This window comes from Lithobates pipiens, unplaced genomic scaffold (assembly GCF_037356315.1).
Source record: "Lithobates pipiens isolate NorthernLeopardFrog02 unplaced genomic scaffold, aLitPip1_a1.2 Scaffold_23, whole genome shotgun sequence".
Taxonomy (NCBI): domain Eukaryota; kingdom Metazoa; phylum Chordata; class Amphibia; order Anura; family Ranidae; genus Lithobates; species Lithobates pipiens.
In genome coordinates this window covers 239,626,561-239,641,379 of record NW_027507785.1, presented here as the reverse complement: position 1 = coordinate 239,641,379, position 14,819 = coordinate 239,626,561, and the positions used below count along the sequence as shown (strand labels likewise).

The window sequence follows — 14,819 nt, the reverse complement described above, 5'->3', positions numbered from 1 at the left end:
GTAAGACTATTTAATCTTTTCCATTTGACTACTGCTCTTGAAGTTTCCAGATTCATCCGGGTCATACCATTTGAAATTTAAGTTCTGCATCACCTTCAAAAGTGGACTTTTCACTATTGGCACTTTTCTTTGGACTTTGGTGTTTATGTTTTAGATATGCACATTACGTGCTATTTTGCTGTTCTACTGTGAATTTTTCTCTTTTTTGTTTATGTATTTTAGTGCACTCATTTTCTAGCACAATGGCACTGTTGGCCCTGTTTGCAATTGTATCTACAGTGGGTGTTTGATTATAACTTGCAGATTATTGTCTATCACTGTTTATCTACAGAGGTACTTCACTTTTTAGCACTACGCTAATTGTTTACACATGTTCTAGCGAAACAATCCCCCCCACAGTTAAAATCCCTCCCTAGGCCACACTTAATCCCTTGATCGCCCCCTAGTGTTTAACCCCTTCCCTGCCAGTGCCATTTACACAGTAAAAAGTGATCGCTGTATAAATGACAATAGTCCCAAAATAGTGTCAAAAGTTTCTCATGTGTCTGCCATAATGTCGCAGTCACGATAAAAATCGCAAATCGCTGCCATTACTAATAAAAAATTTTTTATAAAAATGCCATAAATCTATCCTCTACTTTGTAGAAGCTATAACTTTTGCGCAAACCAATCAATATACGTGCATTGCGATTTTTTTTTTTTTAAACAAAAAATGTGTAGAAGAATACATATTGGCCTAAACTGAGAAAGAAATTAGTTTTTTATATATATATATTTTGGGGATATTAAAGCAAAAAGTAAAAAATATTGCTTTTTTTCAAAATTGATGCTGGTTTTTTATTTATAGAGCAAAAAATAAATACTGCAGAGGTGATCAAATGCCACCAAAAGAAAGCTATATTTGTGGGATTGTAGGATGTCAATTTTGTTTGGGTGCAACGTGGCACGACCGCACAATTTTTATTTGAAGCAACGCAGTGCTGAATCGCAAAAAGTGCTCTGGTCAGGAAGGGGGTAAATCTTTCCGGGGCTGAAGTGGTTAAATGGTCAGCTTCATTCAGTCTCAGCCAAAAGAGGAATTTATGACTCCAGGCTGCAAGCGTGAAATAAATGTGTCTTGAGATGAGTCTCACTACTTGCTCCTGTTTAGCATTATTTTGCCATGTGCCAAAATTCATGCATTTCCCCCTATGAATTTACTAGAGGCAGCAGCCATACCCTTTGAAGCGAAGTGCTAGTGTAGTACTCCTACCACTTGGTTTGAGAACACAGTCAGTACATTCTACATTCCTTGCTGGGAAGCTGTTTAAGATTTGGACAGTCAGATGCATTTTTCTGTGGTGGTATTAGGCTGGTTAACGGGGCTTTTATAAAATGAATACACTTGTCCTTTAACAAGTCTTAGAGCATCTTAAAGTGGAGCCCCCGACCCCCCAACCAAAAAATTAAAAGTCAGCAGCTGCAAATAGTGTAGCTGCTGAATTTTGATATTAGGACATTTACCTGTCCAGGGATCCCATAAGGTTGGCACCCCAGACGATTTTTCAATCGACTCTCGGGTGCTGCCACCATCATTCCTTGTAAGGGAAATTGGCAGTGAAGCCGGTTCCCTACTGCACCATGCGCCTTGTGACTGAACTTTGAGGGGACCTCCCTGCGGCAAGATTACCCAGATATGGGGGACGGGTACCTGTCAAAAAACAGAACGTGGCAGCGGAGGGGTAGTAAACAAGCAGAGCTTCCTTTTTTTGGGTGGAGGTCTGCTTTAACTGCTATTGCCAAACAGTGCACCACACTGCATAGGACATGTAGGTCCTCCCCTTGCATAGTTTATTGGTATGCCTAAAGGATATTCTAATATCAGCTTGTAACAGGGTGTGGTCTCTAATAGTTTATATATAGTTGTTAATGGTATTACATTTCTTTCTCAACTGTTGCTTCCTTTTCTGCCTTCTATCCGAAAGTGAAACTTGCTTAATATAAAACTGACTGTTGTACCTACCAAAGGATTCTAGAACCTTTAACCACTTGCTTACTGGGCACTTAAACCCCCCTCCTATCCAGACCAATTTTCAGCTTTCAGCGCTGATGCACTTTGAATGGCATTTGCACGGTTATACACTACCCAAATGACATTTTTATAATCCCCCCCCCCCCCCCCAATAGAGCTTTCTTTTGGTGGTATTTGATCACCTGTGTGATTTTTATTTTTTGTTAAAAAAATTAAAAAAAAATAATATGTAAAAAGACCGATTTTCAAAAAAAAATTTTTTTTAATTTTGTCAGAAATTTTTTGTTGTTCATTGATATACGCTCATGAGGCGGCAGTGATGGGCACTGATTGGTTACACTGGTGGGCATTGATAGGTGGCACTTGTGGGCACTTCCAGGTTGCAATTATGAGGCATAATTGCCTCTTGCATTATGGGACAGATGTCCCTTTAAGGTGAGCCGGTGATCGGCTTTTTTTTTTCTCCTCCCCTGTCAGCATGAGGAGAGAAAAAAAGCGATCACTGAGCTTTTGTTTTGATCATGTGATCAGCTGTCATTGGTTGACAGCTGATCACATGGTAAGGGGCCGGGACCACCCCCTTACTCAGATCGGTGATCACCCGAGTCTCAGTGACTCGGTGATCACAGCGTGCGTTGCGTGCACAGGGGAGGCCGTCATATGACAACCTCCCGGGAATTCACATCTACGCTCTGGAAGTCATTCGGTTATAGCGTGGATGTCAGGTGGTTAAAGCCAATCTTTAAAATTATGCACCTGTTGCACATTGCTCTGCTAGTCTGGTAACATTTCTGGTTCACAATTGTAGCTTCCATCCTGAATACTGAAAGCTTAATATCCACCTCTATACAGTGAGGTGACCTAGAAAGCAGTAAACCAGAGTGGTCATCCCTGACTAGCATGCCAAAATTAAACACAGTTTTGCTTGCCAAAGGATTTACACGTGTAAGTGCTGTATCTATACACACATATCAAGCAATTGGATGCAAGTCATGTTATCTCTACCAAGACTATCATAGGTTTACAGACCTATGCATCTGTAATCCTGGGCAGCCATTTATGACAGGTTCTTACTGAAGATGACATCGGTTTTCTCCAAACAGGTGCATAATTAAGGGATTAGGTTTCAGTCTGGTGCTGCGCAACACCAGCTAAAGCAATAATTTATAATGCAGGCTGTAACTTTGTAATAAATCTGTCTCACTGCTTTTGATGTGCACCAGAAATGATAAATGTCAGCCAGTGCAGCTCCCATTTAAAGGATACTGTATGGTATGGTGGTATTTGAGCACCTCCGCAGTTTTTATTTTTTGCGCTATAAACAAAAAAAAAGAGCGACAATTTTGAAAGAAAAAAAAAAAAAAAAAAAACGCATTATTTTTTACTTTTTGCTATAATAAATATCCCCCAAAAATATAAAAAAAAAATAAAAAAATTTCCACAGTTTAGACCGATTTGCATTCTTCTACATATTTTTGGTAAAAAAAAAAAAAAAACACGCAATAAGCGTATATTGATTGGTTTGTGCAAAAGTTACAGCGTCTAAAAAAATAGAGCATAGTTTTATGCAATTTATTATTCATTTTTTTTTTTTTTTAATTGGTAATGGCGGCGATATGCAAGTTATGCAGAGTACTGTAAAATGTCACTGGCAGTGAAGGGGTTAATGTGTTCCCTATTGTTCTGACTGAAGGGGGGAGGGGACTGTGTAGGGAAAGAAATCTCCAAGGTCTACAATATCCACCAGAACCGTGATGTCGTCATGGAGTGGAAGAGGACTCCAGTGGCAGTGCTGGAAAATAAGAGTGGCCATACAAAATATTGACACTTTAGGCCCAATTTGGACATTTTCACTTAGGGGCGTACTCACTTTTGTTGCCAGCAGTTTACAAATTAGTGGTTGTGTGTTGAGTTATCTTGAGGGGACAGCAAATTTATACTTACATTGTACCAAAGTGTCATCACTTCAGTGTTGTCACAAGATAATAAAATATTTACAAAAATGTGAGGGGTGTACTCACATTTGGGAGATACTGCAGGGTGCCTAATACGAGAAAAACCTTACAGAAGGAAAAGTTTTTAAAGGTAGTGTGAAGTCACGGGCCAGAGAAAAAAGATGGACCCAACACCTGTCCATTAAGGGTACTTGGAGCAAAAAGTTCTGGTGAAAACAGATTTGGAGGAAGGCCACCATGCATGGCAAAAGCAATCTCCAATACTAAATTGGCTGCGTTTTACACAAAACCTTGCTGTAATTGGCTTGTTTCTCTTTGAGCAAGGTAAGAATCAAACTCTGAAATCCCGCTATCCCTTAAGACCTGGGTTTCAAAAACCATGCTGTTAAAGCCGAAGTCCTTGTACACACGGTCGGAGAGTCCAACGGAATGTGTCCGATCGGACCGTTTTGTCGGATATTCCGACTGTGTGTGGTCTGCATCGGACTGTTTCCATCTGAGTATCCAACGGACCAACTTGCCGGTAAAATTTTCCGACAAAATGCTCTGATCGGACATACTCCAATCATGTGTAGAGAATTCCGATCGAACAAAGTGGCACGCATGCTGAGATCAAATTCCTACACCAAAGCTATTGGCTACTAGCGTGAACGTAGTCCCTTCGTAACAAAATAGCGTAATCACGTTGGATTTTCCGACAACTTTATCCGGCCATGTGTATGCAACAGTTTCGGACAAAATCCGACGGATTTGGTTGTCAGAATCCACGACTGTGTGTACAAGGGCTAAGAAGCAGGATGGAATAGAGGATAAGGGCTGTCTGAATGTTTCTTTTTCATACATCATGGGACACAGAGTTAGGCTTATATTCATTACCTACTGGGTTATACGCCATTAGGTGAATGGACACTGGTAGACAAAATCTTACACAGGAAATGATCCCCTATATAACCCCGCCCATACAGGAAATACATCAGTTTTTTTTACCAGTGTCTGCAAGGTGGATGGGCACATTTGTTTGAGCTCACTGAGCGCCAAGGTCTCTAGTCCCACAAACTGTTCTTAAATGAATCAAGGGATTGACCGATCGGATCCATTTGACACAGGCTCTATATGCTTAGATAAATAGTACCCGAGCCATGCAAAAAATACACAAGACCCTGCAAGGTGATCTCTGGGCGCTGGACCCTGCAAAGTGGAATCCCGGACACCACAGCACTAAGGCATTCCTGCAGGATGCTGTATAGGTCCAAGGGGAGTGGACCCTAAACATGAAAAGGGTACCCCGTAGTCCTTGAAGGTCCTCAAGTGACAGGAAACCACAGTGATGGGTGAATATTGGGCTCTTAGTTTTTAAGCTGCCGTGCGCCTTCACTGGTAAGTGAAACCCCCTTATTTACTACTGTTTTGGGCTAGCTGTGGGGGGTTTGTAAAGTTTACCTTTTTCTGCTTGTGTCTGGCTATTTTTGACCTTAGATGGATGGTCGTGCACGAGGTGGAGCCATTGCGCCGCTTCGTTCGGGCGCACGTCCCTTCGACAAAATGCTCAGCAGTTTGGCAGCCATGGTGCACACGGCTTCGCTCAGAGCCACACGTGTGCCATAGCCTAATCTGGGCGCACGGAGATTTGTGTCATATGCCAATATAGCCACGCCTGTTCGCACACAGAATGTCCGGCGCACAGCCAGCTTATTTAAGCTGTGTATGCCAACCATGTGGTGCTTCCAGCAGGCAGCTGTGGGACACAGAGCAGGCTCTGAACCAGGCATTTTCAGCAGTTCATTTCTCCTTACCTGGGTCACCAGGTGTGGCTAAGGTGCTTAGCAGAATTTTTGCATAGGGGGCATAGGGGCTTGGTGAGCCCTATTAAAAGGGTCTCCCTTCTGAGGTGTGTTGATACTACACCCAGCAACTCCCTTGTTATGGCTTGTAATTTCTTCAAAAAAATAAAAAATAAAAAAAGGGGGAGCAGGGCTAACTCTACAGGAAAGGGCACACCTATGTCCTTGGTAGCTCCTGATGAATCTAGTCCTATCCCTAGTGTTGTATCCCCTAAAAGACCAGAGGCTTCCAGGCAATCTGAGCCGCTGCGCCTATCTGGTATGGTGCTTATAGTCAACCCTGCTGCTTCACCCTTTATCACCAAGGCTGAACTGTCCTCGGCCCTAGCCGGGTTAGAGTACAGGATCGCTGGAATGATTTCCTCCATCCAGGGTGGCAAGAAGCGTGACAGATCCACCTCCCCTGTGCCACCTAGTTTGTAGGAGGAATGGGTTGAGGATGGGGAAGACCTGAAAGCTAGGGATTCTGTGGAGGGCCTGGTGGATGAGTCTGCTTCTGAGCAATCTGGACAAGAAGATATCCAGTTGGTGTTTGCCTCTCATTTGCAGAGGCTCTTGATCCAGACTCTTACTGAGATGGTTTCATTCTGCATTTAAGTTGCCTCTTGCAGAGGTTACTGAGCCCCCTGGGTCCTCTTTGGGGTCCCTGAGGCCTCTTCAGGCCGCACAGGCTTTCCCCATACACCCACTGTTAGAACAGGCAGGGTAGGGTGATTGGGAACATCCTGACAGGGTTTTTGTTCCTCCTAAGAGGTTTTCCCTTTTATATCCCATGGATGAAAAGGTCATTAAGAAGTGGAGCATGCCAGCCATAGCTGGAGCAGTCTCTTACTTAAACAAAAAAAAACTTAAGTTAATGCACAGGGCTCGAAAAACCCTGTTGACAAGAAACTGGAGTTATTAAAGGCTTCCTTTTCTTTGGCCAGTTCAGCTATTTAGCCAGCTGTTGCAGCAATTGCCATCTGCCAGTCTGTAAAGAATCAGGTCAGGTGGCATGACAGGCCTAACTGGGAGGATGATCTTGCTGAAAATAAGACAGATATTCTGCGAGCGCCGTTTTGCTGTTGATGCCTTAAAGGATTCAATACAGCAGGTTTCTCATTTGGCTCGCTTGTCTGTACATATATACGCAGACTTTTGTGGCTTAAGAACTGGTCAGCTGAGCTGCCGTGTAAGAAGTCAGGTTTCTCCTTTCATGGGGAATGTTTGATGAGGATTTGGACAAATATATCCAAAAGATTTCCAGAGCCATGTGAGGATGGAATGCTCTGTCACGGCTCCCTTCAGCTCATCAGCATCCATATTGCACATCACAGCACTGGCTCCTACAGGCAGTTGATATTTCTGAGATCTGGAGGGTCGGATGGACAGTTTTGTGGAGTGCACCGCTCCCCGCCTCACACAGGCTCCCCCACAGTCCACACGAGTCAGTGGCAGGCATTGCTGCTATCCCTCCTGAGAACTGGAAGGCAGATTATCTCAGGCACCAGCAGATCTGCTTGGGGGTATGTCCCTGCACCCAGGGGTGTTCCAGGAAATTTGCCAGCGTTAGGGGATATCCATAGGTCAACCTTTTGGCATCCAAGTTCAACAACAAGCTACAGCAGTTTGTGTCCCCAAACAAGGGATCCTCTGGCAATCGGAGCAGATGTTAATTCTATGGAGCCAGTACACGCCCCGATTTATGCTTTTGCCCGCCGATCCTTCTCCTTCCACATTTGTTGTGCAGGATTTGGAGAGAGGGTGCCAGTAATTCTGGCGGCACCAGCTTAGCCCAGAAGGCCCCGATTCCCATAGATTGTGAGACCTAGACGGGCCATGGAAGCTTCCACATCACCCGATCCACTGTCTCAACGTCTTATATTCCACCCTCAGTCTCTAAATTTGACAGCATGGCTATTGCAGGACTGTAGCATCTCAGGACCAGTGGAGTCTACCCTAGTGAATGCTAGAAAAGCTGACACTAGGAAGATCTATCATAAGGTCTGGAAGACATTACTTAGTGTGAAGCCAAAAAATGGCATCCTTGGAAATACACGATTTGGGAGAATTCTCTTTTCTACAGTCAGCTGTGGAAATCAGATGATAGATTTCGGCCCTGTTCGTATTCTTCCAAAGGCCTTTAGGCCGCCCCCCCCCCCATTCGCTGGTCCGAACCTTTATGCAGGGGGCAACTTGTTTGCTTTCCCTTATTAGGTCACCCATGTGTCCTTGGGATTTGAACTTGGCGCTGGCTGTGTTACAGAAGCAACCATTTGAGCCTAACAAGGAAATTCCATTAGACTTGCTGTCACGCAAGCTAGCCTTCCAGATGGCCATCACCTCGGCTAGAAGGGTGTCAGGAGTTTGCGGCCCTTTTGTGCAGGGAACCATACTTGAACCTTCACTACGACCCGTTCCATCCTGTTTGCTAAAAGTGGTGTCAGCCTTTCATTTAAATCAGGACATTTAGCCTTTTTTTTCGCTCAGCCTCATTCAGCGGAAAATAAATGACTGCATTACTTGGACGTTGTCCGAGCAGTCAAGGTTCATTTGTCTAGCTGTGCGGAGATCCAAGAATCAGACTATTTTACCAAAAGGACCCAAGAAGAGGCAGGCAGCTTCCATTGCCAATTGGGTCTGTCAGTTGGTCATTCAGGCCTATGGTCTGAAACGTAAAGCTCCTCCCTTTAGGGTGAGAGCTCATTCTACCAGGGGTGTAGGAACCTCCTGGGCCCTTCACCATCATGGTATCTGTGGCTCAAATTTGTAAGGCTGCTACCTGGTCTTCAGTGCATATGTTCACATAATCTTATCAAGTAGATGTTCGAGCAGCCAAAGATTCGTTTTTTGGCCGCAGTGGACTGTGGGTTGTTGTATAAGGTCCGATAGCCTTGAGGGGAGGGAGACACCCTGCCCAACAATAGCCATTATTCTGGGATGTCCCAGTAGGTAATGAATATTAGCTTGTGTCTTATGATGTACTTGAAGAAAAGATTTTACAGCAAGTATGATAAAAAAAAAAAACAGCTTCTTTTAAACCAATTAGAACTAGGATAGCCTGAACTGGTAACAGGGGATTCTCCGAGCATACAAGGCCAGGGTGGAGAAATCCCTGGTTCTAACAGGAGGTAGCTTGTTGAAACCACTTTGGCCTATCAGATTGAACACATCTGGATAATGATACCATTCCTTTTTGGTCCCAAGTGGTGGCGGTTGAGATAATCTGCCCAACAGCAGTCCAATCCTGGGATGTAGTCTACAGAAAGCACTGGATGGTTATATTCTGTCCACAAGAGACTCTGGTTTCCCTCATCCGAGGCAGTCAGGTTCCCTTGCTTTGATGGTTGATATACGCCGCTGTGGTGGCCTTGTTTGATTGGGCACCCCTTTAAAAATGAGATCCCATGCTGCAGGGATAACGCAACTGCTCTAAGCTCCAGGATGTTGATAGAGAATTTGGTTTCCTAGCCTGACATGGAAGAAAGACTTCGGCAGTGTGTCTAGGATCAGACCCCAAGGCCTGAAGCAGCTGAATTGTCTTGGACATTTTCCAAGAGCTTTAAGGTAGATGACTCCTTCACACGAAGGTTTGCTAAATAGCCTGAGACTTTGATGCCCCGAGTTCTGACAAGTGCACCAAGACCTTTGTGAACACGCTGGGTGCAGTGGACAGGCTGAAAGGTCATGCAACAAACTGGAAGTGTTTCTCTGCCAATGTGAAGCATCAAAAGCGCTAATGACCTGGCGAAATGGAAACATGCATCTTGGATTTCCACACATCATATATATTGCCCTGGTCATATGGCAGCAACTGTTCAAATTCCAATAACTTGCTTGGAATCTGCAAAGTCAAAATTTGTTGAGGGAATTTAAAACTTCAAAATGAGATGAATACATCTGTTGGGCTTTGGTACAATTAACAGTTTTAAGTAGAATGCTTTGAACCCATCTTGTGTAGATATTGGCACAATGACTCCATGGGGCCTTTGTTAAATAGGCTGCTTGTGTGTCTGAAATAGAACACCAGGCTTGGCATTCGATTCTAGTTGTAACTAGTCCTTGTTTTGATACAAGAAACACATCACAACTCTGAAGTGCAGTGTTGTATGGGCTTTTTGCAGAGTACATGTTTGCCTGCATTAAACTCCTTTTGCCTGGTCCCCACCACAGATACAAGTGAGGGTATCACTCTAAGGTATTCATGGAACAGGGTGCAGAGTATAGGATAAGCGTGTCCGTAAGGAGTATGCAATAACCCAGGTGAAGACCATCTTGCAACAAATCATGGCAAAAGGGAGTATCTGAGTACTTTTATAAAGGGACCTAGACAGAAGTCGCTGTAAAGCATTCAACCTGTGGTAGGATATAAAACCTGGTCAGCCACCAGAGACAAAGCTCTGAGCAGCTGAATTTTAGCACAAAGTTAGAAAACGTTACACTGAAGTCAATACATTCAAAACATAGCCCCTTTACACAGTAACAAAATACAAGGTGACCCTGTCCTCAACCCTGGACTGTATAAAGTTGAGGCTTCACCTGCCAGTGAGCATACCTCTGAAGGAGTCTTCAGCTACTTACTGGGTTCCAAAGTGATGGAGCACAGTCCTGTATAGCACCCAGTGTCTAATTTAACGCATTATGCCAAGGTTCGCATCTAGGCAGGATCCATTGCCCCAAGCAACAGTACAGGCCATCACACAGTATGTCTGAGTATGGCTCCCAAGGTCGATTGATCTGGATACACACTACTTCTAGAAAACAGTGCATGTCTGATTGGTGAACTGGAAACTAAAACTAGTTAAGCTAAGGGAGCGTTTCTCCATGAAAAAAGATCCATCACTTTCAGACACTAGCACAAAAACGGAGCACTCATGGAGTGGGGTAGGGTTATAGGAGAGGCATCCAGTGATCATGTCCTCTAAAGCTTTGCCAATGTCCAATCACCTGAAGTTACATAAATTGAACATAACCCATGATGTATGAATATTCTGCCTGTGTCCTGTACTATATAAGATAACTGGCTTTACCTTTTGAAACGCTATGCATTTTTATCTCAAGCACTGCTTAACCCTTTCCCGCCGAGCGTACGCACATCTGCGTACTCGGCTTTCGGGGGTTATACCGGGATGATGCCCGCACCTGCAGGCATCATCCCGGTACCGATTTTTACAGCAGGCGATTGGCTATCCAGGCATAACAACCGATGAGGCTAAAAGCCGCTCGGCTGTTATGCCGGAGGAGCGGGAGGGGACGCCCCCCCCCCTCTCGCCGCTGTTACCGGTGCTCCCGCTCGATCGGGAGCACCGATTAAAGATCCGTCGGCTCTGGCTGCTGGGGAGGAACTGGAACGAAGCCGTAATCGGCTTCGTTCCAGTCTCCTCATCGTAAACACGGAAGCGACGTCATGACGTCACTTCCCGTTTACTCGGCTGCCAATGGCGCCGGTTTTAAAAAAATATCCGGTATTCAGAATCGCCGTTTTCGGCGATCTGAATACACTGAAGTGTAAAGGAGGGGTGGGGGGTCTTTTAGACCCCCGATCCCTCCATAAAGAGTACCTGTCACCGCCTATTACTGTCACAAGGGATGTTTACATTCCTTGTGACAGCAATAAAAGTGATCACATTTTTTTTTTTTTTTTTTAAACAATTTAGTCATTTAAAAATAAATAAAATAAATAAAAAAATAAAAAAATTTTTTTCAAAGCGCCCGCCGTCCCCGCGAGCTCGCGAAGCAAAGAAAACGCATGCGGAAGTCGCGCCCGCGTACGTAAACGGTGTTCAAGTCACACATGTGAGGTATCGCCGCGATCGTCAGAGCGAGAGCAATAATTCTAGCAGTAGACCTCCTCTGTAACGCTAACCTGGTAACCGTAAAAAATGTTTAAAGCGTCGCCTATTGAGATTTTTAGGTACCGTACTTTGTCGTCAATCTACAAGTGCGCGCAATTATAAAGTGTGACATGTTTGGTATCTATTTACTCGGCGTAACATTATCTTTCACATTTCGCAAAAAAATTGGGCTAATTTTACTGTTTCGTTTTTTTTTTATTCATGAAAGTGTCCCTTTTCCCAAAAAGTTGCGTTTAAAACACCACTGCGCAAATACCGTGTGACATAAAATATTGCAACAATCGCCGTTTTATTCTCTAGAGCCTCTGCTAAAAAAATATATATAATGTTTGGGGGTTCCAAGTAATTTTCTAGCAAAAAATATGGATTTTAACTTGTAAACACCAAATTCCAAAAATAGGCTTAGTCATGAAAGGGTTAATATGTGCAGAGATCACAAAAAAATTGTAATCACATCTCCTTACTTCCCTGTGCTTTAGTAGTCTCAGCAGAGGCGCTCGTTTGTGTAAAACCTGGTATATTGCATGCATGAATGCAAACAGAGTGTGTAGAGACCAACAGGTCCAGGACTGAAAACAAGGCAGACAACCAGGGATCACATAGAACAATGGAAAGGGCCCAGTTTAGGCAAAATTCATGCAGAATTTACTTTGTTAGCAGTTTGGATCTGTTCTCCAGTACCTTCATGTATTTACACAGTATGCCATTTGATTACAGCAAAGCATACAAAGCTATACATCTTTATGGCACCGGACAATCCAAATATGAAAAGCAAAAAGATATCCTTGTAATTTATAGTCTGCAGACATGTGGCCAATGGATCTTTTTTGTAAGGACAGTTACAATTTCTTATGAAACGCTATCCATGTAAACTTAGCACAATATTTTAAGATCGAGACTGCGGTGACAAGAGACAAGTCATTATGGTCACCTATTCCCTGTGTCTTGAACATTTAAATCCAGCAAATTGACAGACAAAACCACAGTAGGCAATTGGATTACAAAAAAAAGCATATATTAAATATGAAAAAAACGTAATTCATAAAAACAATAGGGTTACTGTAAACTTTACAATGTAAAAATGAGCAGTATCTTAACATGAAAATCAGTTTTACTAAAGACCCCATATGGCACATGCTTTCTTTGCAATGAAAATGTCTGGTTCCTCAAAGACAACAAGTAAGGCTTTCTGAAAAGGATTTATTAACTGTTAAATATTTGCCAATATACAGTAACAAATGAAGAACACCATTGTTGAGATCTTAAATATTTAACCTGCAAGGATATATACACATACAAAACTAGTCTTGGAATGTTATCACAAACCTGCAGCAGATTTTTCCAATTGTAAATCTGAAGGCTCAGTATCAAGACTTATAACTGGAAACAAGAAAGACAAACTATTCAAAAACCATAAAAAGTCACTTTATAACTGTGGCAACTTGTCAACTGGAGTGTCAAACTTGAAGTCTGCAGGGAACAGGTCTGGAGCCCGGGGATAAATGAGTCTGTAAGACTGACGGATAGTCACATCTGCCACTCCTGCGATGTCACCAATTTCTATTTGAACGGGAATAAATGTTTGCGTTATATTTTACACATGACAAACTAAAAGCAACACATTAGATTACTTAAAGGCCAGTAATTCAATGGAAAAGGTGAGATTATTAGGCCTTAGACACTGGACATTTTGTTAATTCTCCTAGACGCCTTTCCTCCTGGCAGAAAAAAAAAAAAAAAAAAAAAACACACACACACACACACACACACACACACACACTTGTAAAGACGCATTTAGGTGCATCAAGTGCTTGGTAGTGCATTAATTTTAGTGGCCAGAATATATTATTCTGGCCGGTGAAATTAACACCCAAGCGCCAATGCTGCAACACTGGGGCCACCCCGCTTGTTTTAGCAGTTAAAAAAGTGCCCCGCTAGAGGCCGAAAAAAACCGTTAAAAACCACACGTTTTGGTGCTTCGGAAGCACTGCCCACGCATTCCAATGGGCAAGGGCAGTTTAGGAGCACTGTATACAGCTCTACCACGCCACCTCAAAAATGCCGCTTGCAGGATTTTTGTAACGTTCTGCAAGCGCACCACCCCAGTGTGAAAACACTCGGCTTTCATACTTGAGTGGAATGGGAGGTGGTTTTCAGGCACTAAAGCACCTGAAAAATGCTAAAAAATAAATAAAAACTAGCAGTAGATCCTTCACCTCCCTCCCCTTAAATGTAGACATATATACAGTACCATCCATACAGTATTTGTACTCCTAGAGTTCTGCCCCACTGCACAAAAGCTACTTACAATAAGACCTCAAAGTTATTAAAGGACCTCATTTCTGCTCTTCCATTTCTTCACTGTCCATTCAGCAAGCTGGGGTAAATAAGTCACAACTGTATTTAATTGTAAAAGTTAGGTCATGGAAAAAATAAATAAATAAATAAATAAATAAATAAATCTGCCAGTAGATTTGTGACTACTCCAGCCAAGACCATTAATACCTATGCATTCCAACTTTCTGCGCATCTGTTTGGATGAAATTCAGCTTTCCTGGCTTGTGAATAAAGCACAGCTTAAAAGTATCTATAGCTTGCCATATTGCATGTTTGTATTGCATAATGTAATATAGCAATTCAGGATAAACACCGCTCTGAACAATGATGTCCGGATTGATAGGTAAAACTGACAAAAGCAAGTCCAGGTGCTCTAGAGCTCAGGATGTCCTCCTTATATCCAAAATGGTAAGAACTGGATAAAATTGAAGAGAAGAGACTACATCACTGGATATTTCATCTGTAATATTTAATGTATCATACCAAACGTGTTTTCGGTGAACAAGGCTTGTCGCTGAAACCAGTGTCTTTTTATACTTGGTATAATACATTAAAGATTGCAGATGAAATATCCAGTGATGCCAGCTCTTCTCTTCAACTGCATTCAACATATAATGTAATGGCTGAGAAAAAAACTAGACAAAAGGGTTTCACAACTGCCATCCAAAGCCTATGATCCTTGAAGAAATGGCCATGAGAGAATGGATGCTCCCACTGCTGAACTCTCAATCTGATAATTCCATTTCCCTGGCTGTAAAGAAGTTGCTTTGGCTTCAAATGCTGTCAAACTATCCGTTATGGAACAAGTAGAGTGATGAGGAACTTTAACCTCTAAAAGAAA

The 14,819-nt window shown here is 42.9% G+C and overlaps 1 protein-coding gene across 1 annotated transcript in view; it reads right to left on the bottom strand.

Annotated features, from left to right (window-relative positions):
* Positions 1 to 12,827: 12,827 nt before the first annotated feature.
* Positions 12,828 to 14,819, bottom strand: part of GTF2B (general transcription factor IIB) — a 43,704-nt gene continuing 41,712 nt past the window's right edge. Inside the window, exon 7 of the mRNA XM_077452957.1 lies at positions 12,828 to 13,201. Coding sequence (XP_077309083.1) covers positions 13,068 to 13,201 — 134 coding nt within the window. The 3' untranslated portion in view covers positions 12,828 to 13,067. The remainder of the gene's footprint in view (positions 13,202 to 14,819) is intronic.